The sequence below is a fragment of the Erpetoichthys calabaricus genome, chromosome 4, assembly GCF_900747795.2.
Source record: "Erpetoichthys calabaricus chromosome 4, fErpCal1.3, whole genome shotgun sequence".
NCBI lineage: Eukaryota > Metazoa > Chordata > Cladistia > Polypteriformes > Polypteridae > Erpetoichthys > Erpetoichthys calabaricus.
In genome coordinates, this window is record NC_041397.2 from 18523329 (window position 1) to 18549586 (window position 26258).

Genomic DNA, 26258 nt, shown 5'->3' on the forward strand with positions numbered 1-26258 from the left:
CGCCTGTTTTGTTTTGTAGGGAATTTCAAGGATGTCATTATGAGTGGAGCCGGCAGCAATAACAGCATCACCGAGCAGATAACGGATGTTGTCAAGCAGCCTGCTTTTATTGCAGGGATAGGTGGGGCATGTTGGGTGATTCTAATGGGATTCAGCATTTGGTTGTACTGGCGACGGAAGAAGAGAAAGGGACTGAGCAACTATGCCGGTAAGCAATCTGCCCCTATGGTTTTTAAAGACTAAATGTAATTGAGGTGGCCTTCTTGTAAAAACTAACACGACTCATTTCATATGTGTTTTTATATACATATATATATATATATATATATTTACACACATCTAAAAATGTGAATCTTTTCAAGAGACAACTAGTTAGTTGCATTGCATCTTATACATGGACATGACATGATCTGGTAAAGCAGTCCTGGCCGTCCTATGACCACAGTGCTATTAAGTTCCTCTTCTTCCAGGGTTTCATAACATCCATAGCGTTATGTTTTTGTGCCGTTGGGTAAATGAGCACAATGGTATCGATTGCCTATAATTGAAAACTGTAGTTGCACACTTTAGAATTTCAAATTGCAAAACACTTATGTCTTTTTACGTCTTCTCCCTGCCGTAAAGATAGAGCTATTTTTACACTCTGGGTTTTTTTTTTATTTTAGGCCATGAAATAAATATTGTGCATTCTGAGATAGTAGGCTTCCAGGCATGCTGAAAGAAGACAGTGCGACATTTGTCAAGAAAATGTTTGACCTTGGTCAACATAACTGAAAAGATAGAGAGTGCTCAGAATCTTAAAAATGTTCACGAAAATATAATCTTGTGGGAGTTTACATTTACATGAAAGGCCCATGGGGGAAGATGACATGCTGCTAATTGAGCATTGGCGCTGCAGACTCCAAGCAAATGGTCTCTCAGCTGCCATCTCGTGAAAACCACATTGTTCATCTCTCATCTCGTAACCCTCATTTTTTCTTGTTTCATCAAAATGCCTAACCCCTCTGTATTTGGTTTTAAAGCAAGAAATTGCCTGAATATCTGAAATTAGCCATTCCTGTGTCGAAATCAATAAAGTGGTGAAGTTTGTGTCATTGTGTTTAAGTAAAAATGGTCAGTCTGTGTATGGGTGTTCTATTCATATTCACCGCCATACATCATTCCTTAACTCACTGGTGTCTCACTGCTTGCTTCCTGGCTCAAATGCAGACTGTAAATAAATAAATACCGTTCCAAACTGACCGATGAACAGTTGCCGCTGGGTTTTTGTAGGGTCTTTTAACTCATGACTTCTTTGTCTTCTTGTTTTGCAGTTCAGTCCTTCACCTTCACCCCTGCAGGTACTGTCCATTAGTCTGTCTTCCACTGTTTCCCCTCTTGCTACACCTAGATGTGCTAACTGTCCAATGTAATAACCACTTGTGTGTGACTCCATCCTTAATCCTAAGTGTATTACAGTATGTCTGTGTGTATCCCACTGGTCACACCTCTATGTTTTACATTAGACTTTTTGTGAATATGACATTTTCAACAGTATTCTGTTTAACAGAATCCCCAGATTTGAAATACAGTTTATTTATTGTATGCAACACTTCTATATATGAATAATATACATGAGCATTCATCTCAAAGAAAGAAAATACAGTGGTTTCGGAAAAGTTTCGCTGTAAATATTGTGTATGTACGATGGAGACACAAAAATTCCCAGAATTGTTAACTTCACTATAAAGCGTACAGCAATTCCCTTTAAGTCACCTCCAAATACTCTCCTTAACATGCGATACATTTATCCCTGTTCTTCTCCCATTCTTGGAAATGTTTCCTGCTCTCCGCTTTTGTTACTCCTGCATTTTGTTCCTAGATTTCTGTCACAGTAGCAAAACTTCTTCCCTTCAATCTCAAATTTCATTTCGTTAAACAAAAGATGCTACACAGAGCGAGATCTGATCAGAAACGATGATGCAAACCACCGTTTTCTTGGAAATGTTTTCTGCACTCCACTTTTGTTAGTTCTGCATTTTGTTCCTAGATTTCTGTCACAGTAGCAAATCGTCATCCCTTCAGTCTCAATTTTCATTTCGTTAATAAAAATTGGCTACACAGAGCGAGGTCTGGTCAGTAATGATGATGCAAACCACAAACCACTCTTTGACTCACAATGCAGTGTGTGCAGGTGCGTTGTCATAATGTAACATCCAGTTTTGGGTTAGCTAGTTCTCTAAATGTTTTTTTTTCCTGTGTGAAGAAAAGAGACCAGAGAGACAGATTAAGGGTTGGGGAACCGTCCCCATAAAGTCACTATATTGTACAGTACGGTCAGCGTTGTGATACACAGTCGACAAACAAAGGCAATAAGACAGCACAATTTATGGTATATGGACTGGAAATAAGTTCAGGGAGGAGATGATGTGAACAGAGGGTGTCGGAGGTGAAGTCATTGGAGGGCGACCGGAGGTGAAGTCATCAAAGAGGGACAGGTGGAATGCGGAAGTTCTTCCCATGACGGGATCATGTCACAGCATAGAATTCAAGTACTGGAGTGCATTTGGTCTTTGGTTTTTCTGGTGAGAAAAGGAAAGAAGCATTAGTACGCCGTCTTAGATCCCCATCCGGTGAGTTTTTGCATTCCATTGGTCCTTTTTGGCTGCCCCCTAATCACACATGTGTGACACCTGATACTTTCCCGTAGATGCCTCAACAGTTCAATGCAATGTCACTGGTTAACTATCTGTTCATGGTAAATAAACTCTTTATGCACAAGTTTGTCAAGAACAAAAAATGCAGTCATTGGCGTCTCTTGAATATCTACCATGGTGGAGTGGAGAAAAATAAGTCATGTGCACACTCAATCAGCTGAGCGTGATGCCAGTCTTTGGACTGATTAACCAAACTGTAGTTATAAAATAACTTCCGACATATTCAATAACTACATCCTACTTCTGTGTTAATTGATCGATTCTGTGAATTTTTCTGACCCCCGCCCCCATAAAGGTTTACTCCGAATTTCTTTGCTGGGAAAGACTTTGGCCCACAAATTGAACTACTGAAAATGCAAAAATGAATATATTCATGTGCTTTATACTTAGTATGCTTACTTGCAATGCCATCTTTATGAAATAAGGGACTAGTAAATAGTCCAATAAGAGACTAATAAATGAGAGCTATTAAATGCATCATAGTTTGCAAGAACAATTGTCTTGCTTCTTTCTACAAATGTCAACCGTTGTTACATTTAAAAACAGCATTCACAAACTCAGATAATCCATTCAGAGTTTCCAGGGCTGGAGCAGCAGCATTAGGGACAAGTTAGATCTTATGACTGAACCTTATGGTTGTCTTTTTTCTTTTCTGTTTGTTTGTTTGAAACAGTAACACCATTGAGACATAAACATAATTAAATAAATAAAGAGTATCAGGGCATCTTAGCAGTGTATTATTTTGAAAACTCTAAGAAAATTGAAAATATTTGTTAGGACTAAACCTTATTTGGTCTGGATTCATTTTACGCCAAAAGGTACCAAAAGACTTATCTAATTTTAGTTCAGTCCAAATCACTCTCGTTAAAAATGTTTTACAGACTGTGCATTCACAGATGAGTAAAGAAAGTCTAAAAGATAACCCCTAGTTGAATTTGTCCTGTGTGGATCAATGGGTCAGTAAAATTCCATCATTTCCTGTGAAAATGGCTTTTTCCCTGAAATTTTACAAGTTTTTGTAGACAAAATGGAGGCAGTTGAAGAACTTGTCCATGCTCTGTGTGATCCACATTGAACCATTATATACCGATTCACACCTTGTCGGTCAAGTGGATGAGTTTGTGGAGAAAGGAGGTCCAAATGCAGAATTCTTAGAACTCATGCATGTGGCACCTGAACTTGAGTCTTCTAGATCCAGACAATGTTTAACATCAAGACCCATTGTTATGCGTAGCTACAATACGTGCAGCTGGCAACATTGTATAACTTTAGAAGAAACGCCTATCTCTGTAATTTTTGCAGACATATCTCAACTCATACAAGTCAATAGTAAAAATTCCCCCCGTTGTGTGGTAACAGTGACTTTACAAACACATATCGATCAGCCACAATGTAAAAAAAACACTGACAGCTCAAGTGAATAACACTGATTATCTCATTATAATGGAAAATGTCGAAGGGTGGGATGTAATAGGCAGCAGGTAAACAGTCAGTTCTTGAAGGTGATGTGTTGGAAGCAGGAAAAATGGGCAACCATAAGGATCTGAGCGACTTTGACTAGGGTCACATTATGATGGCTAAATGGCTGGGTCAGAGCAACTCCAAAATGACAGGTTTTGTGGAGTGTTCCCAGGATGCTGTACAAAATTAGTACCAGGAAGGTCATCTTGTAAATCAGTGACAGGGTCATTGGCACCCAAGGCTCATTGATGCATGTGGGGAGCAAAGGCTAGCCTGAAGGTCTGATCCCACGAAAAATAGCTGTGTAACAAATTGCGTAAAAATACTGTCCATGAGAGAAAGGTGTCAAAACAAACAGTGCATTGCAGCCTGCTGCATATGGAGCTGTGTAGCTGTAGACCAATTAGAGTGTCCTTGCTGACCCCTTTCCACCACCAAAAGTACCTACAGTGAGTATGTGAGCATCAAAACTGAACTATGGGGAATGAAATAAGGCGGCCTGGTCTGATGAATCATGTTTTCTTTAAGAACATGTGGATAGCAGAATGCATTATGGGAAAAGGGCAAGCTGCTGGAGGTAGGGTGAAGCTGGGCAATGTTCTGCTGGGAAGCCTTAGGCCGTGGCATTCATTATTAATTTTACTTTGACACCTACCACCTCCCTAAAGATTGTTGCAGACCATGTACACCCCTTCCTGTCAATGGTATTCCCTGATAGGAGTGAAATCTTTCTGCAGAATAATGCACCCCGCCATATTACAAAAATTGTTCAGGAATGGTTTGAGGAACATGGCAAGGAGTTGATTTGGCCTCCAAATGTCCCAGATCTTAATCTAATTTGAGCATCTGTGCAAAGTGCTGGAAAACAAGTCTGATCAATGGAGGACCCATATCGCAACTTGCAGGACTTAAAGGACCTGCTGCTAACGTCTTTGTATCAGATACCTCAGGACACTGGAGGTCTTGTGGAGTCCATGCTTCAACAGGTCAGAGCTGCTTTGGCAACACAAGGGGGGCTTACACAATATTTTTAGGCAGGTGGTTTTAATGTTGTGGCTGATGGGTGTCTGTCCTAAAAGCTTATCCTATTCATTTAATAGCCACATTTTTCCACACATATCCTCATAAAATGAATGAGCTGAATTTGTCATTGATTCATTTTTTTGAATGATAGTCTTTTGAAATCTACTTTTTTATACATTATTCTATAACTTTAACAAGGTATTCTTTATTTATTCATAAAATAGTCATATTTATTTATGGATCTTTAACTAAAAATAAATAAATCCTTTGGATCAAATGTATGTATACAATTAAAACATTTGACAGGAATTCATATTTATTATGTTCACCATTTTATCATTTACTTCAAAGGGATGTTCATCTCGGATGTAAAAAATACGAACGAAGCTTAAAATAGTGTAAACTTTTCTGAAGCTGTCAAAGTCTAATGAACACTGCTAGGCTTTTTTTGGAGATATAGAGATATCTTCGTTCTTTCATACTAATTTCTAAGTGTTAATTTGACAATAGTGTAGTTGGCATGATTTTATTTCAGATCATCTGTTTGTGGTTCAGAAGTTGCTGTGTCTAAATCTTTATAACAGTAATTAATTTTAGCATTCCATCCATTGTCCTATTTAAATTAAACAAAAGCATCATCCTTTTAAATGCATGTAAGAGAGCAGGAAAATAATTACAGTTTTGAATAAACAGATTTGGTTCAAATTACAGAACATGTATATTGACTCACAAAATGAAGAATGGAAAAATTGAGTTTAACAACAGAAAAAAAGAAGACTGGCAAAGAATTAATGAACAGTAATATGCGCATGTTAAATGGGAAATGTCACAAGTGATAAAAAAACTGCTAAATGTGTAGGAAAGAACTCATAAAGATGCCTGAAATTTCATACCAGCCTCCTAAAACTGTCAAGAAGAACAGGATAAATCATTTGACAGGATCATCCGGGACCAGACAGAAAATTTGATGGAATTTTTATTCGCTTATTATCTGCACTCAGTTAATGCCTATTAAAGAGGATTAAACAGCATTCATATTTGAGAAACTGCTTATCAGGAGTTGAAACGAATCTCATTTGAGTAACAGTAGAGTACTTATTTGTGCTGGAAAAATGTGGCTAAGTAGAGATAGCAACTTCTAAGATTTCATAAGGCTCACTTGTTGGAAATGTCAAATAGCTTCATTATATCTTTATCTTTTGGTTAAAGTTTGTAGAAGTGTTAGAAAGAAAAGCTGTCCAGCTGGCTTGCAAATTTTCACCCCCTTTGAAGGGGAATATTTCATTGAGACTAACCTAATTTCAGATAAGAGCCCAGTAACAAGCAATGTATTGGTACAGTATGTTTGTTAATGGAAGTTTTTGAAAAACCATCAGGCTGGCAGATTTATTTTTTTTAAAGTATATTTGGTGAGACCCTGTGGTGGACTGGCACCCTGCCCGGGGTTTGTTTCCTGCCTTGTGCCCTGTGTTGGCTGGGATTGGCTTCAGCAGACCCCTATGACCCTGTAGTTAGCATATAGCGGGTTGGATAATGGATGGATGGATGGATGGATATATTTGGTGAGAGTACAGAAAATTCTTGTGTATTACTCAAGTGAAAAAGAAATAGCTGAAGATCCTATTATTTGTCGTGCCAGGCATGTCAATCTCCATCTGCACAAGTTAGTTCTAAAGCAATTAAGTAAAGTAATTTCCATAACACAATATGTGGGATGCTTGAACCTAACAGTTGATGCTTAGAGCAGCTGTTTTTTTTGGTCCTTACAGTTATGTGAAAAGGAGGTACACCCCAAAAAAGGTTTTTTCTTTTTTAACATTTGTGGATGTATCAAGATTTGATCTTCATTTAAATAATACAGTATCTATAGGTAAAGGTTATATCTTAATACATAATTCGCCAGCCTCCTCACTTACTCACTCACTCACTCACTCGCTCACTCACATCTGTCCGAAGCCGGATGCGCAGTCACCTTCTGCTCAGCTGCCCGAAAAACCTTACGAGACTGACATCACGGCAGACAGCGGATTTACAGCCTCGAAAATTCAAAGAGAAAGGCGACTTCAACCGACATCCAACCCCAACATCGTTGCAGGCGGCGGAATTACGGCCGCAAAAATTCAAAGAGAAGGGCGACTTCGATTAAAGTTCTAGAGGCCTGAAAGGCGATTTCAACTACAGCTCGAGGCCTAATTACGCATTCTGATTCAATTACGCATTCATTCAATACACCTACTGTATATTAGGTTTGTGGTGCTTATACTTATTACTATTCCACTCATGCCTGTTTCATCTTACTTTGTCGAAACAGGCTCTTTGTCTAGTATAATATAATTACTTTCATGCCACATTTACATTTTGTAGTGCATAGTATAATATAAATAAACAAAAAGACATATTTTGTATTTGGAACAAGTAAGCCCATCCTTACATTTATCACTACCGCAAATGCCCTTAATTAGAATCATATGCACCAGATCGGGTTTAGATCATTAGAACATCATTGAAGAGGATCTTGACGAATCCTGCTTCATATAACCTTCTGAAATTTAGTTTGGTTTGCTCTTTGTTGTTGAAGTGTGTGTTACCACTAGACCTACTGTAGATCAAAGGAGCTCGCTGAGGCCTTCAGAAAGAAAGTTATAGATGCCTATTTAAAAATAGGATTTAAAAAGATCTCCAAACTCCCATTCCACTGTCTGGAAGATCATTTGCAAGAGGGAAAGATTTCAAACAACTGCTCAGCAAGTTCAGCTGAGCCTTTCCAGTTTAAGCAAACGGAGAACAAGGAGTGACATGATTAAACTGTTCAACATTACAAAAAGAATTAGTAAAGTGTATTAAGTCTGTTTAAAATGAGTTCATCGAGAACACAGGGACACAGGTGGAAATGTGTTAAGGGTAAATTTCACACAAACATTAGGAAGTTTTTCATCACACAGAGAACCACAGACACTTGGAATAAGTGACCAAGCAGTGTGGTGGACAGTAGGACTTTAGGGACCTTTAAAGCTAGACATGGAGGAATTAAATGGATAGGATTGGCAAGCTTTGTTGGGGCTGAATGGCCCGTTCTCATCAGAAGTTGTGCAAAGAGCAAGGGATACAACATAGTCCACTACCTTTCTGCTAAGCAAAGTGAAAGAGGTACAAGAACTTTATAATAGAAGGATTAATGTGTGACAGTTCCTGCCTTTCTAAGCATTTCATCAACACAACCCTTTACTTTAGGGAAGTGAAACAGTAGGATTTTTTAAACCGGGTTGGACAATAGAATGCAACAGTGAGACATAAAAAGATATCCATTGTTATTTACTAGAGAAGTTCTAAGCACATAGTCCTGAAAAAATACCAAAAATGTTTGTAGAGGTGGGGAACGGTCAAACCATTGCTAGTCAGAGAAAGGGCAATAAAGAATCTTCATAAATAAAAAAATGATTTATTTGGACAAAAAAAATATCCCTGTTGTCTAAAAATGTAGTCCTGAGGCAACCAAAACATAATTCACTGGGTGAAGTCAAAAACAGCAGAAAAGTCAAAAAAATCCAGAATATAGTAATCCCTCCTCCATCGCGGGGATTGCGTTCCAGAGCCACCCGCGAAATAAGAAAATCCGCGAAGTAGAAACCATATGTTCATGTGGTTATTTTTATATATTTTAAGCCCTTATAAACTCTCCCACACTATTATAAACATTTCACGCACAATTATACAGCATAAACCCTTTGTATTCTCTTAGATATTAGGTAAGATTCATTGAAATTATGTATGTAAACACAGTTTACATACAGTAAAACCTAAATATTATTTTAAAGATATCGAGCGTCTCTGATATCACATATGTTACAGCCATTACGACAGACAGGCCACCAGCAATAAATACGTACAATGCAAGAAAAATTGTATACAATAAAATGTGTGTACAGTGACACTAAACTATGTACATGTAATAAGTACTGTACGTAAATAATTAATTATGGTTACTGACCAACAATGACACGACGACTTGTCCGATAACGATGAGTTTAATTTTACTGCACAACAAAGGATAGCGTTACAGCTCTTCTAAAGGAGCCTCTTCAGGCGACTGTGTAGCACCGCCGTTGTTCTTCTTCCAGCACTCTTCAATCCAAATCCCTAAAGCAGGTTCCATCCAGACTACTGCCTTACAACGTCCACTTGCAACTCATTTTGCGCCCTGGTTAAAGGACACTGCGGCCGTAGATCTTATATGCTTTTCCTCCTTTTTAAATAAAAAGAATCGTGGACTCATTTATGCTGTAATGGTGTCCTACAGCGGTGCAGCTCTTTCCTTCCTTCAACATATCCAAAACTTTTACCTTTTCTGCAATCATTTGCATCTTCTGTTGGCGCTTGTGCACGTTAATTCTGAATGAGTGAGATTAGTACTTCCTGGTTAATGCAGCACTCCGTCGCTGAGCCAATCAGCAGCACACAGGAACTTAACTGCATGCTCTGACTGGGTAGCTTCTCAGCCATCCACCAATAGCGTCCCTTGTTTCAATTCAAATGCATCCCTTGTTTGAATTCAAATGGGCAAATCAACTGAGGAAGCACACGTACTGTAGACCGCAGACATCCGCGAAGCAGTGAAAAATCCGCGATATATATTCACATATGCTTACATTTAAAATCCGCGATGGAGTGAAGCCGCGAAAGACGAAGCGCGATATAGCGAGGGATCACTGTAACACAAAAGCACAGCATAGACAATGCAGAGCTCACCACACCATAAGCGCATTCAATGAACCACAAGGGATTGTCAATTTTCCCAAGCATTTATATCGCTGAGGGCAGTCCCCATGTAGTGATGGGCAAGGTGGTCCCACTTCTTGGGGAACTACCCACAACTTGACATTAACAATGTAAATAATCAACACTGTTAACTTAAAAAAAATTAAACAAAATAAACAAAGAGATTTTTGAACCCCAAAAGGAGAGGAACCCTGGCTCAAACATATAGGGGTGAACAAAAGGAGGTTTACAGTTTGTCCTTGTATTAATATTTATTTGTTAATTATTACATTATTTGTCTTTTCCTTATTATTATTAAAGTGTATAGCAATAATAACCTGCCTGTCTATATTATTGTATTATTTATTTGTATTACTTGTCTTCTTCTTATTATTATTATTAACTAGGGGGCTCTGCCCCCTGCTAGCTTTGCTCGCCATCCCCAGAGCGGGTGCTATGCGCTAGCCACTTTGTGGCTCTGCCGCTTGCTTATGGGGATGCGGATGTACAATTTAAACAGATTGTTACTTTCATGGGAATTATTACATATGCATAATAGACTTAACTATTTTACATTACAGCGAATAATTAACCATAGTAAAAATTAGTAAAACGCAATAAATTGAAAGAAAATGATGTTTCATGTTGCGTTAGAGGTATTTCTTGCATTATACGTTTTTGTTCTGTTTGGCTTTGAAATTAACACACAAATACTTTTTAATCTTACACTATTACTGTAAAACCAGTAAAAACAATATTTGGAATGAACTTTTCATCAATATCGCTTTGAATTTTGATTCCATGTTTGGACTTGCATCATGACAGCGCAACATATAACTGCCCGTGAGTGAATATCGTTTCTATCTCTCTAATAAATAAACCGACTTTTTCGAATGTTTGTCCCTGTGATTTGTCATAGCAAAAGCTATTCTAACGGAAAACTGTAAACGTTTTAATACGAATGGTATATCAAGATCTCCTTTGGTGTCTCATGTTTTCTGCAGAAGATGTACTGCATTACCGTTCTTGTCGCCTGTTAAAATTGTTCGACCAATTTTGAATAAAACTAATTTTGTCCTATTGCACAGCCCATCACTCAGACATAAATTAAGCAATAACATTACATCTTTTTTTCAACAGTAATTCTGCCGGTGGAAGACCGCACGCTGTTAACGGTTGTTGATATTCTTCGTGATATTGTAAGCTGATGTTTTAATCTCATGCACCATCATCACTAACTGTTTCAGCATAGTCTATTGATACGCATTTAACCAATTTGCCGTGTAACTGATCGACAATTTACACAGAAATTCGTTTGACTCTCGGTGCTAGGATTGCCCGTGTACTCATTTCTTCTGTTGCTAACCCTTCAGGATGAAATTCTTCATTAAGATTTGGACATAATAAGTCTTCTTTAATTGGGAAACTAAAGTGAGGAAAACGTAAAAATTTATAAGAGCTGAGAGCACAGGAACTGTATCTGACAAAATCATTCACACGAACGAGAGGTGAGAGGACCATAGGTATAGGCCATTAACCGTAAATGGTTGAGAGGAGGGCGGGACTTGATAAAATCTCTTGGCAATAGTCTCATCTCACGGGACTTGAAAAAATCTCTTGGAAATAGTCTTGTCTCGACTCGTCTCAAGATTTTTTTTTTTTATAATAGAGAGATGTGTGCTTGAGTGTATTAATCATAACCTGCATGTCTTTTTCCACATGAACAACTCTAAACCTACTTTTGCCCACCCCCATATATCTGTAAACACTGTGGTTTGCTACGCTGCACATATCCTGATGATGTGAGGTGGTATCTCACATCCCTTACTATTATGAAGATTAGATTTTTTTTTATGAGAACAAGCCATTCAGCCCAACAATCCTATCTACCTGATTTCTATAATATAAACATCATGTTTAGTTTTAAAGGTTCCTGGTGTCCACTTCTCTCCACAGACTTGTGGATTATCATCCTCATCAGAGTTTTCTACACATGCTGCTGTAAGAGTTTCAGATTAAACTTGCCCTGTGCACTGTGGAGTCTTCTCAGCAGTGTCCATGATTTGAGCATCCAAGCAGCCATAGAAATGCTCATCAGACGGGGATGTTGCGCTTCGCATTTCAAGTTGCACTCTGTAGTCTTCTTTCACATGTCTTATAGATTCCTCCATTGCATACTGTATCCCCTGATTTAAACACACCTAATTTTATTGTTGAACCACATTTTCTTATTGGGAAATGTCGGGATTGTCTTCAATGGTACACAATTATTGGTGTAATATTTTAGCTAGCCGGTGACCTCGTCTGTATATCACTTAAATCTATGTCAGGGTCCCTGAGCACATCCCACTCCGCACCATCAAAGCAGTCTATTAACCTGCTTTCTGCCCCCTCAGACCAACAGATTCGCTTGATATGGAGGAGGTCTTTAGCCTTTATTTATAGTTATATTTATAATTTACCAAACACTGAAAACCACTTGTCTATTTTTTATTTTCTATTAAACACCACCTAAGGGTATAAAAATGAAAAGTATTCTAACCACCTTTCAAAAGCCATCAGTAGTCAATCTTTAATATTATCTGAAAACAAAAAAAAAGTCAAAAAGACGAACATATAAATGCCGCCTGAAATTGCATTGCCATTTGCTCCTCTTATATTGTGAATGGACGAGCACTAATGAAGCAGTTCCTTGTAAAGAAATATTGTAGAAATGCTCCATGTGACTCCAGTGACCCCGTCACCCTCCACTAAAATGCCTCAAGGCCTGAGACAGATACACAGCCTGGCACTGGCAGCTGTGTGATAAGGCAGGAAAGGCTGACAAGAAGAGATGGCTACTGCATTTGAATACACAATTGAATTCATATGCGTTTGATTATTTTTCATTTAATCAGCTATTTGAAGATGCCGTTTCATAGTCTCATTTTTTTTTAACATTTGATAATGTCATCTTTATTATTAATGATTAACTATAAAAATGTATAATGTGCCATAAACTGAAGATAGCAATGCCTCATTCTCCTGAGCCTTTGAATGAATTTTGATTGGAAAGCAAGTGAGGTATAGTGGCTTGAAACAAATAAAAGAGTCAGAATTGTGAATACAATTAATGCTTTATACTGTAGAGTACATTGTTTGGGACTAACATTTAATACATGCTGTATATTAAGGATAGTCCAATTAATTTCTATGTATCTTAATTTTTTAATTGTTTGCTATCAAACTGTTATTAATAATTGCTTAACTTGAATAAATTATAAAACTTCCATTTTTTTGTCTTTTTCTCTGTCGTCAATGAAGTAACCTTTCAACGTGTGGATGGAGGGATGATGAGTAATGGAAGGTAAGCACTGATGATACATTTTCTTTATCAGGCCGACATGCAGCTTAAAAGCAAACCTTGCAGAATGGTCTTTTATATGGAATGGACACCAGGGGGCACTCCCGCTCCCCAAACCCAACACAGAGAGGCATAGGGCAAAAGCTAAAAGTACAAAGAGCCTTTATTCTGGAAAACTCTTTTTACAGCCAGCGTTTCCCACCACTACCACAAGTACCACAATAAACACAAGTACAATTCTTTCTTTCTTCTCTCTGTCTATCCCTTGATCTCTGCCTTCTCCGCTCCTCCCAGTAAGCTTCGTCCACCTTCCACCCGACTCTGGCTTGTCAATGTGAAGCAGACAGTCCCTTTTATTTTAGCCGCCCCATTAGTGCTTCCAAGCATCCACCCATGTGGTCTGTCAGCACTTCCGGGTGAGGAGGAAATCCATTGACACAGGGCTTTTCATTCCTTGCTGCACCCATGGCACCCAACAAGGCTGGGTTAAAGAACTCCAAGTCCCATGGTGCCCTCTTGGAATCCGGGTTACCTCTGCAACCAATGGAAGATGCCATCTAGCATTGAGTGGAAAGGCGGTGCCCTAAAGAAGCTGCCTTCCCCCATCCTTACATTTCTTGGGCGTCCAAGCCTGATTGGGATGCCGGCCATCCCTTACAATGGCAAAATAATTATGATCCAGACATACTTTATTAATGAACACTTGGATAAGAGCACAATTTTAGTGCCGTGAGTAATATTAAAACATTAGCAAAATGTTTGAGGCGAACAAGCCATTTCGCTAAAACAATCCTATCCTCCTAATTTCTCCAAAATGACACCAGCTCAATTTTTAAAGGCCCCTAAAGTCCTACTGTCCACCACTTTACTTGCAGAAAATCTTGCATAATTATTTTTGATATGGCAAAATAATTGTAATCGAGATGTATAAATACCCAAAGGGATAAGAGCAAAACTTTTACTGCCGTGACGAACATTAGAACATTTTTGATGAGAAAAAGCCATTTAGCCCAACAATTTCTACAAAATACCATCAGGTCCCGGTCACTAGTGTCCAACTCTCTACCAAACTACTTGATAATTTATTATACCTGTCTCTGGTTTTCTGTGTAAAAGTAATGTTTGTACAAAATTTACTCAACTAAGGAGTGGAAGAGTTCATAAAAAAGAAGGAAATATAAGTGCCCATGCTCTAAAGCTGGTGTTACATTTGTGGAAAGATGCCAAGAACACAGACAGATGGACGCAGTATGCCCACAACACACACATTTATTATGTTCTACTCCTTCTTTACAGCACAACACAGCCACAATAAACTCACAAGGCTCAGTCCTTCTCTTTTACTTCACTGCTGCCTCCACTCCTCTCTCACAAGCTCCGTCCTCTGCCACCTGACTCCGGCTCCGCGAATGGAGTGAGGTGGCCCCTTTTATACTGCACCCGGATGCGCACTAGATGCTCCCTGATGGCCTTCCTGCAGCACTTCCTGAAGTGGCGGAAGTGCTGCATGGGCACACGGAAGCATTCCAGGCGTACCTGGTTCCTGTTCCAGCAGCACTTCCTGGTGAGGCAGCAGTACTGCAGTCCATGGCTCTGGAACCATCCAGGCGCCCCCTTGGTGGTGGCTACGGCCCCCTAGAGGGTTGAGCTTCCAAGCTCCGTGGTCCCGTTGCAATCCAGGGGAGCTGCCCTCTTGCGTCCTGGGGAAGATACTGCCCCTCTCCCGGTCCATCCCTTCTCCAGGTCCCCGGTCATCTATCACACACTATACAACAATAGAACAATTGTGATGAGAACAGACCGTTCAGCCCAATAGGCTCATCCATCCTATTCACCTAGACTGTCCATAATAACATCAAGTTGAGATCTGAAGATCTCTAAATTCCTACTTTCTTCTATGCTGCCTGGTAACTTATTCCATGTGACTATAGTTTCTGTGTGAAACTAATGTTTGTGCGAAATTTACCTGTAACAAGTGACCCAACCAACAGGAGTAGGAGAAAAATAACCGTGGCCAATGGCTAAAGATGACATCACACAATAGAACATTAAAATAGTTGTTGCGAGAACAGGCTGTTCAGCCCAACAAGCTCATCCATCCTATTTACATCAGGTCAGGTCAAGTCAGGTTGGAGAGCATGTACTGGTAAAGCTCCTTGCTGCACCTACCACATGACAAAACAGCTTGGGATCCTGGTTTGCAAACCCCCCTGTCAGACTAAGGTCCAGTCCTACCCTCCAGAAATGCCCCTCTATCTGCTGCAGCCAGATGTTATGTGGGCATGCCCTTGGCCTGGTAAAACCATTTGGGTCCTCAACAATGAGGACAGATCACGCTCAGGGAATCGTGCCCCATGGTCATAGTGCCATAACTGATGCTCCCTCACAATGCAGGTAATGTGCCTCATTCGGGACTCTGTGAGCAACTGCTCATTCGACACCAAGTCAAACTAGCGGTACGACCCAAGGATTCTCCAAAAAAACATAGTACCGAAGGAATCCAGTCTTAGTCTTAGGTCACTGGATGGCGTCCATGTCTCACAACCATTGAGCAAGGCAGGAAGCACCAGGACTCTAAAGACTTGGACCTTCGTCCTTTTGCATAGATATCAGGAGCGCCGCACACCCATTACCCTTAACAAGTTTCCAGCTGTGTTCCTGTTAAACTCAATTTTAGGTAACAGCCCTTAGGTAATTCCCTTCATAATTTTAAAAACTTTAATCATGTCACCTCTTAATCTCCGTTTGTTTAAAGTCAAAGGGTTCAACTTCTAGTCACTCTTCTCTGGACCTTTTCTAGTGCTGCTATGTCCTTTTTGTAGCCTGGAGACCCAAACTGCACACAGGACTCCAGATCAGGCCTCACCAGTGTGTTTTAAAGCTTAAGCAGAACCTCCTTGGACTTGTACTTCACACATTCTGATATATAACCCAACATTCTGTTATCCTTCTTAATGGCTTCCATACGCTGTCCAGATGTTGATAGTGACGAGTCCACATTGACTTCTCGGTCCATCTCATGAGGTGTACTTTCAAGTTTGTTCATATCTAACATGTCTACTTCCTACATTTATTTTACACTAAATTTCAATAGTCACAAATCTGCCCAAATCTGTATTCTGTCCAAGTTCCTCTGTAATGATTTGAATGATTCCAATTTATCTGCCGTTCCATCATCTGCAAACTTAATCAGCTTGTTACTTATATTCCTATACAGATGATTTATATTTATTAAAAATAGCAGTGGCTCAAGGACTGACCCCAAAGGGACCCCACTCTTAACATGACCAAATTCTGTGTTTTGTACTCATCTCCACTCTACACCTTGAGCTCCCACTTCTTTGAGTTTAATTCTAGTCTCTCATGTGGGATCTTATCAAACGGCTTCTGAAAACCAAGATAATCAAGATGCGGTGCAGCCCACTGAATTTCACAGGCCTTTGTAATGTGCATGTCAAGTGCTGCACTTAATTATTGTGGTCACCTGGGGGCACCACTGGTGTCATTGAAAGCCTCATCCAGCAAACCAAACGCTACTCAGATTTCTACTGTCACACGAAGCAATTAACTCTGCATCAAGGAGTGCATACAGTCAGCGCTTGTGATTACTTGATACTCCTAATATTGATAAGAATTATTGACGTTCTCTTGCTGTCCCCTGAAGAATATCAAGAAGGTTTAGCTTTGCCTCCATATGCCAATCTGTTTATGAGGTGCTAGTTCAATAAGCTTTCTACATTTTAAAGGAAATTTGTGTTCATTTTTGCTAAATAATGTTAAAGATAATTCATTAAAAATGCACTCGCTGCCATGCACACATACCGCATGTAAAACAAATGGTCATACAAGCTGTAGATGGCTTGATTTTATAACACATGCAGCAAACTTTAAGAAACCTGCTAGCTTTGTGTCATGTCTTTTGTTTCTTTTAGGTCATATATTAATAAAAGCATTTGGGCACCATTATTTTGCTTTATATATATTTTCTTCTATATACAGTAAATATGTTATTATAGGCCCCATATTTAGGTTTAATTTGTAACCTTGATGCCCTTCTTTCTCATTTTAAGAATGATGCTGTTTGTTTGTTTTGTTTTGTTTTTTATCTATGTATTTTGTTCTCTTCCTCACATTTCAATACAATTTCCAAAGGGTATTAAGCACATATAAAGAACACAAAGAGGCTGCATGATTGATTTAGCACAAAAGCTACACAACTTATTGTAAGGAGTACCCTGTGTCCTAATTACAAATCCCCGCTACTTCATTAGCAGTGATTTTAAAGGGCATTTTTTGTATAACAAAAATTTCTTATGGCCATCACTTCCAGCATATCTATGATGGACATAATGATATTGTATGATATTTAACAAATTCACCAAGTGTAGAGTTTATATCAGGAGCACCAATTCAATGATAAGATGCCTTCCCAAATACTCAAATTATCCAAATATTTTGGTGCCTTTCCTATCCATACAAGGAATATGGTGTGAAATCCACTGTAATATTCTCTTTATATTGATTGGTGCAGAATAATGGGTTTTATGCAAATCATCCCAGCATTTATAAGTTCAAGAATTTTGGTTCTGTATTTATTTGAATTTGTGATTGTAAACTTGAAATGTTCATACATGAGTGCTCTTTCAGATTTCTTGAAAAAAATTACAGGGCTGAACAATAAAAAATTAATGAGAACAGGCCATTCAGCCCAACACGCCCATCCTTCCTATTCACCTAGATTGGCCAAAATGTTATCAAGTCTAGACTTAAAGGTCCCCCAAAGTCCTACTCTACACCACACTACTTGGTAATGTATTCCTTGTGTCTATGGTTCTTTGCGAAGAAAATCTTTCTAAAATGTTTACAACCATGTCCCTGTGTTCTTAATGTAAAATTTAATTTAAACCAACCACTTGGATCTACTGTACACTGTAAGAGTGAACCCTGTAATACCTTCAAAGAGGGACCAAGTTCATATTAATGCCAGTAGTCTTGGAATGGAATATCCAACAAGCTAACATAGGTGTGATGGTCAGGTGTCCATAAACTTTTTTTGCCATATAAGCATGATGTCAATTGATTCTTTAAACTGTATTTAAAAACACCTTAAAAGATAGCATTTACCAAAGGGAGACTACTCATTTAACCAAATGTGGAAAACGTTTCTCGCACCATACAATGCTGCTTTCTCTGTTTACTGTAAGTGACTTTTACACCCAGATGTAAAGTGAATCTTGAATCTCTGTGTTCACTCTTTTTGTTAGATTATATAGCATGATGTGTGGAGTACAAGTCACAGGAGGTTCTGCTCACACTTTATAACACACTGATGAGGCCTCATCTGGAGTGTGTGCAGTTTTGGTCTCCAGGCTACAAAAAGGACATAGCAGCACTCGAAAAGTTCCAGAGAAGAGCGACTAGGCTGAGTCCAGGGCTACAGAGGATGAATTATGGGGAAAGATTACAGTTTAAGCAAAAGAAGATTTCTTTACACAGAGAACCATACACATGTGGGATAAGCTACCAAGTAATGTGATAGACAGTAGATCTTTAGGGACTTTTAAATCTAGACTTGCTGAATGGACTATTCTTGTCTAGCTTGTTGTAATGTTCTAAGCATCACTACCACTAAATAAATTACTATCTATCTATCTATCTATCTATCTATCTATCTATCTATCTATCTATCTATCTATCTATCTATCTATCTATCTATCTATCTATCTATCTATCTATCTATCTATCTATCTATCTATCATATAGTGCCTCTCATATCTATCTATCTATCTATCTATCTATCTATCTATCTATCTATCTATCTATCTATCTATCTATCTATCTATCTATCTATCTATCTATCTATCTATCATATAGTGCCTCTCATATCTATCTATCTATCTATCTATCTATCTATCTATCTATCTATCTATCTATCTATCTATCTATCTATCTATCATATAGTGCCTCTCATATCTATCTATCTATCTATCTATCTATCTATCTATCTATCTATCTATCTATCTATCTATCTATCTATCTATCTATCTATCATGACCACAAGGGGACACCACTGAGCATCAAACAAGACACAATGCTGCCCAGCACAAATAAATAAAATATTTTTTACCAACACTTTTACACACAAACATCAGTCAAAACACTCTAAAACAAGTGTTTTTTTTTTTCCTCCAATTGGTGTCATGGTACTAAATGGCAGAAGCATTTCCAGGTCATGCAGAAGCCCAACAAAATAAGTGGTCCCTCTCTCTGCAGTGCCCTCTTGCGGCACCTAAGGACCACGACAGGGTTGTCCTTCAGGACTACCATTCCCTTTGATTCCTGTGGGCATCCACACCAGAGGAACACCAACATCCACTGCTTTGGGGGAGGAATGGTCCCTCCATTAAGCCTTCACCCCAATTGATAATAATCAAGTCGCATCCCAGCCAGGTTATGCTGCCTTCTATGTTGTCCTTCCATTATGGCTTCCCGGCTGAATAAGGATCCATCCTCCAGTCTTTGGACTGTGGGAGGAAAATGGGGAGAGCATGCAAACTCCCCGCAGGGAATACCCGGGTAGCGAACCCAGGTATCCTTACTGCGAGGCAGCAGTGCTACCACTGCACCACTGTGCCACCCATCTGTCATATAGTGCCTTATCTATCTATCTATCTATCTATCTATCTATCTATCTATCTATCTATCTATCTATCTATCTATCTATCTATCTATCTATCTATCTATCTTATTAAATACATAGAAAAACACAAAGAGGCTGCTCTACAACTTTCATGCTCAACCCCTTAAGGGTTGTCCTGTTTCCTATTTACAAACCTCCTACTCCTGATTAGCAGCCATCAACATAACACAATAGCACCATTTGGTTAGTATTGACTAACTTAACCATGTTACATTTGTAAATGTGTGAAGCATTCTTGGCATGTCAGTGGGTGGCCTGCTATTTAAAAAAAAAACCTGAATATCTGTTAAAAATACTAAGCAAGCTTTTTAAATAAATGCTTCCACATGAACTGTGAAGAGCAATCCTCTTTTGACCATTCTTAACCTGTCAGGGAAAATGAAACAAAAAAATCAGCCCCAGATGTTTTATGTCTCTCTTATGCATAGGCCAAAATTAGTCACAAATATCAAAGGAAATGTGTTCATTTGTTACAAGCAATGTTTAATGCATTAATTAGACAATAGTAAATGAAGTTGCTGCTGTTTACGACTTCTCATTGGTTGCAGCCAAATTGCTCTGACGGAATAATTACACTTAATCGATCACAAAATAAATGATTCATGGAAGATGAATAGGCTGTGGATTGATAGGCCTGAATCCCACAACTTTGGCTACTCAATTGAAATTGATAAAATCTGATAAGAGGCACATACATCCTCATCTGTTTTCCCTTTGCCAATATGGAGATTGTAATTAGGGCCCAGTAATAACTTCCTATCTCTCAGCTAATCAATATTTTAGCAAAAGGAGATTAGGTCTAATGAGTGCTAGTAGATTTTCTGGGCAAGCCAATGAATCTTATAGTTACAGTTACCATGGAAATTCATTTACCTCTAAGGAACTACAGGCTGACAGAAGGCAGCAATGAATCTAAATTTAAAATGTAAATTCATGTTCAGACATGCTTCAAATTCTACTTAATGTGCAAGTCCTTCATGGCAGCTTTATTCTCCAAACCAAAAAAAAGTTCTTGCAAGTCTTCCAGAATTTCCAGTGTTTTAATTGCATGTCTAGATGTTCAGGTGAAGAAAGAGCTTAACTTGGCAAATATCGAGATTGCGGTTTTGACGGCACAGTGACATTTGACTTTCTGTTTCTAATAATCTAGGGAACGCAAGTATGAGGTGTAATGGTTTCAAAGTTAGTCGACAGTATATCTGCTTAATAAGCACTACTCCAAAACCTTGCTGTTGCAGCGACCCTTAAGGGGTTTCTTATAAAGCTGCTGCAATTAAAGTAAACGTGTGACATATCATTCTGACAGTTTTCAACATGTTAAAGCTAGGTGCAATGTGGGTCTTGTACAAAAATAGTGTTTGCTTCACTTTTTTCATTTTAGTTTCCAAAGCTCAGTTAACTCAACAGCAATAAGTCATCCGTCCATTCACTTTGTGAGTCCATTAAAGGATCACAGAGAGCTGGAGCCCATCACCATACACCATTCACTTTTTCCACACAATTATTTTAGACTTCATATCTTTTGGATGAGAGAGGAAAATAGAAGACGTGAAGAAATTGCACAGACATGGGGAGAACATATAAACTGCACACATACAGCCCAGGAATGAAGCTTTGAGCTAACTATACTGCTACGATCCCACTCTAAACATTGATAAGCTTATCTTCTTATATAATACGCTACCGTGGCTGTCTGTTAGTCTGTCCATGATTTTAAATCACCTGTAGCTCACAAACCGTTTGACCTGAAATTTGGTACACATGTACTACGTAACGTTTACTATACACTTTCGGGGTGATGATTCTTATTACTTTTTTAATTTAATTTTATTTTATTGTAGAATCAACTCTCGAGAGCCATTGTGCGGCGCATGCATATGGGTGCCATTCTCATCCCTACCACCTTCGCCGTCACTTCCCCTACCTCTTCATATCTTAAATCATTATTGAAGCAGATTGAAGACTTAAGTGCCAGTTTAAGTGAAAAATTAAGAAAAAAATCGTGCTTAGTAATTGCAACACAAACACTGACTTAATCAGTTTTAATGCAAAAAGATGCAGATGAATGAAGAGAAGAAGCGGGCCGCTTGGGTGGAGAAAAGAAGAGCTGCTCACGAAGCAGCAAGTGCATCAACCTCTGAGCAAACAAATGATAAACGTACAGAGAAAGAGGATGAGAACTATAAGTCAAGTGTATTCACTGCACGTTATCATGCAGTGTGCCGTTACTGGTAATAATATATTAACTGTCTCGTCTCATCTTCTAAAACCGCTTTTCATAGTGAGGGTTGTGGTGGCAGCAGGTCAAGCAGGCGAGCCTAGACTTCCCTATCTGCAGATACAGATTCCAGGTCTTCCTGGAGAATTTCCAGACATTCTTAAGTCAACCAAGAGCTATAATCTCTCCAGGATGTCCTGGGTCTACCACAGGGTCAATGTCCAGTGGTATGTCCCTGGAAAAGCCCTAGAAGGAGCTGCCCAGGCCGCCTTGTTATGACGTGCCTAAACCCCTATCTCACCCTATCTTACCCTAACTCATGGTGTCTGCCCAGCTTCCCTATGAGGAAATCTCATTTCTACCGCTTGTACTCGCATTCTTATGCTTTCCGTCATTGCCCACAGCTTATGGTCATAAGAGAGAACAGAGATGTAGATCAGTTATCTTTAGATTCGGCTCCTAGTTCACCACCATGGACCAGTACAGCACCTTCAGAACATCTTTGCTGCCGCTCCCATCTGTTTGTCGATCCTACGTTACCTTTTTCCGTCACTCGTGTACAAGATCTTGAGGTACTTGAACTTCTCCACTAAGGGCACTTGTTCCCCGTTTTATCTGAGCAGAGCAATCTACTTTTGTTTTTACAAGATAACCATGACCTCAAACTTAGAGGTGCTGAACTTCATCCCATTCGCTTCACACTTGATAGTAAATCACTTGAGTGCGTGTTGGAGTCAAATGAGGACAACACCATCTGCATAAAGCAGCCTCCTCAACTGGACACCCTCACATCCTTAGCATCACCCTGATATCCTGTTCATGGAAACCACAAACAGGAGTGGTGACAAGACACAGCCTTGACAGACTCCAATGGCCACAGTGAACAAATCCAACTTAATGTCAAGTATTCAGACCCAGCTACATTCATACAGGGAACAAATAGCACTTAGACGTGGGACTTCAGGGTGATGTTTTTAGATGGGTGCAGAATTGGCTCATACACAGGAAGTACAGAGTGATGGTGCGAGGAACCTCATCAGAATTGGCCGATGTTAATAGTGGTGTTCCACAGGGGTCACTACTAAGGCTGCTGCTATTATTAATATATATAAATGATTTAGATAGGAATATAAAGAACAAGCTGGTTAAGTTTGCTGATGATACCAAGATAGGTGGATTAGCAGATAATTTGGAATCCGTTATACAATTACAGGAGGACTTGGACAGCATACAGGCTTGGGCAGAGTTGTGGCAGATGAAATTTAATGTTAGTAAATGTAAAGTATTACACATTGGGAGTAAAAATTTTAGGTTTGAATACACAATGGGCAGTCAGAAAATCGAGAGTACACCTTATGAGAAGGATTTAGGAGTCATCATGGACTCTAAGCTATTGAATTCCCGACAGTGTGCAGAAGCCATTAAGAAGGCAAACAGAATGTCAGGTTATATAGCGCCTTCATGTGTGGAGTACAAGTCAAAGGAGGTTCTGCTCAACCTTTATAATACACTGGTGAGGCCTCATCTAGGGTACTGTGTGCAGTTTTGGTCTCCAATCTACAAAAATGACATAGCAGCACTAGAAAAGGTCCAGAGAAGAGCAACTAGGTTGATTCCAGGGCTACAGGGGTTGAATTATGAGGAAAGATTAAAAGAGCTGAGCATTTACAGTTTAAGCAAAAGAAGATGGAGAGGTGACATGATTGAAGTGTTTAACATTATGAAGAGAATTAGTACAGTGGATCGAGACTGTGACTTTAAAATGAGTTCATCAAGAGTATGGGGACACAGTTGGAAACTTGTTAATGGTAAATTTCACAAAGACATTTTACAAGTTTTTCTTTACACAGAGAACGATAGACACTTGGAATAAGCTACCAAGTAAAGTAAAGTAGTGTGGTAGACAGTAAGACTTTAGGTACTTTCAAAACTCGACTTGATGTTTTTTGGAAGAAACAAGTGGACAGAACTGGTGAGCTTTGTTGGGCTGAATGGCCTGTTCTCATCTAGAGTGTTCTAATGTTCTAAAGAAGTGGCCCTCATATTCCTGCAGCACCTCCTACAGCACATGCCAAGGGATCCTCGGTCAAATGCTTATTTTCATATCTACAGCTCTGATATCCTTCCAGGGTTGCTTTCTATTTGGCATCTTTTGCTTTCAGGTTAGGCCATGGGATCCCTAAAACCCAAAATAAGGTGCTTCAGAAAATGGATGAATGTGATTAAAAAAAGAAAGAATTAGTCTAAGCTACCCTAATTCGGGGTGCTCATAAGTAATGTAATGATTTACTTCATGAAGTAGAAGTACACAATAAACAAGAGATGTTGAGTGATATTGATAGCCAACTTTGCCAACTCTGTGTTTGTGAAACAAATTCTGTTTGGCTTTCTGGGAAATGCATATTATTGGCACAAGAAGACAGATGTTTAGTCCTTTCTGGAAGAATTTACATGTGTTTGACTATCATTTAGTATTTAAATTATTAAACTCGAATGAAAAAAAAAATCACTGGACTCATTTTCTGACACATGTAGATGTTTAGTTAAGCTGCCAGATGTGTTTCGGCAGTATGTTCCTCAACTTTGTCAATTCTGATGACAATCTTGGTAATCACTATCCTAAAGATGCAACAGAGACAGAAAAGGAACTTAAAGCTCCACTTGGCGAGTGCACATCCTCAGAATTTTGTACAGAAATCAAGACATAGGGATGGGTGGTTGCTAGGTAATGGGATGAGGGACAGCTACTTGTGTAGTGAGATTTATTTTGAGGAGAAAACTCAGTATTGTGAATGATGCTGCATTTTAGTATGTCTTTGTGAGGAAAAAATGGAGCATTTTATATTATAAAAAATAGTACACTCCTCCGCAGTAATTCAAGTCGGTGATTTTACTGGTGCAACTGTAGAAAAGAACACAGGTGAACATTGAATTGTAAACAAGGATTTAGGGAATAATATATATTAGTTTATACCCCTCCAAAAAATATACAACCTTCAGAAAACTCTTTTTAGTAAGTTTTGCATTTTGTGAGTGTGAAATTGCCTACAAAAGAAGTTGTAGCATTGGTATTGCAAAACTGTGCGCAAATTGAAACTTAATTCATATGATCTTGATATCCATATTGAGTGAGGGAGATGGGCAGTGGTGTTACAATATCCAATATACCATATGTTGTAAGGACAAAATAGGAATAAGATAGTAGATTGCTTTACTTCCACAGTAACCACATTTATGTACACAATCAAAAGAATCACAAATGAAAAGCAATGTCAAAAAAGAGAAGTTAGTACCATCGCAGTCTGTGATACATTACCCTTTAAAGGAAATACATTAATCCCTCGCTATATCGCGCTTTGCCTTTCGCGGCTTCACTCCATCGCGGATTTTATATGTAAACATATTTAAATATATATCGCGGATTTTTTGCTGGTTCGCAGATTTCTGCGGACAATGGGTCTTTTAATTTCTGGTACATGCTTCCTCAGTTGGTTTGCCCAGTTGATTTCATACAAGGGACGCTATTGGCAGATGGCTGAGAAGCTACCCGGCTTACTTTCTGTCTCTCTTGCGCTGAGTTTCTCTGATCCTGACGTAGGGGGATTGAGCAGGGGGGCTGTTCGCACACCTAGACGATACGGACGCTCGACTAAAAATGCTGAAAGATTATCTTCACGTTGCTATCTTTTGTGCAGCTGCTTCCTGAAACGACATGCTGCACGGTGCTTCGCATACTTAAAAGCTCGAAGGGCACGTATTGATTTTTGACTGAAAAACAAACTCTGTCTCTCTCTGTCTCTCTCTCTCTCTCTCTCTGCTCCTGACGGAGGGGGTGTGAGCTGCCGCCTTCAACAGCTTTGTGCCGCGGTGCTTTGCATACTTAAAAGCCAAACAGCCCTATTGATTTGTTTGCTAGAGATTGTTTTCTCTATCTATGTGACATTCTGTGCTCCTGACACGCACTCCTTTGAAGAGGAAGATATGTTTGCATTCTTTTAATTGTGAGATGGAACTGTCATCTCTGTCTTGTCATGGAGCACAGTTTAAACTTTTGAAAATGAG

The 26258-nt window shown here is 39.0% G+C and overlaps 1 protein-coding gene across 5 annotated transcripts in view; it reads left to right on the plus strand.

Annotated features, from left to right (window-relative positions):
* Positions 1-26258, plus strand: part of robo2 (roundabout, axon guidance receptor, homolog 2 (Drosophila)) — an 837757-nt gene that overhangs the window by 699047 nt on the left and 112452 nt on the right. For 3 of the 5 annotated variants that reach the window (XM_051926308.1, XM_051926309.1, XM_051926312.1), the window contains exons 17-19: positions 20-208; positions 1314-1340; positions 13239-13281. In XM_051926308.1, coding sequence (XP_051782268.1) covers positions 20-208; positions 1314-1340; positions 13239-13281 — 259 coding nt within the window. The remainder of the gene's footprint in view (positions 1-19; positions 209-1313; positions 1341-13238; positions 13282-26258) is intronic. The other 2 variants (XM_051926310.1, XM_051926311.1) reach the window with 1 other exon arrangement.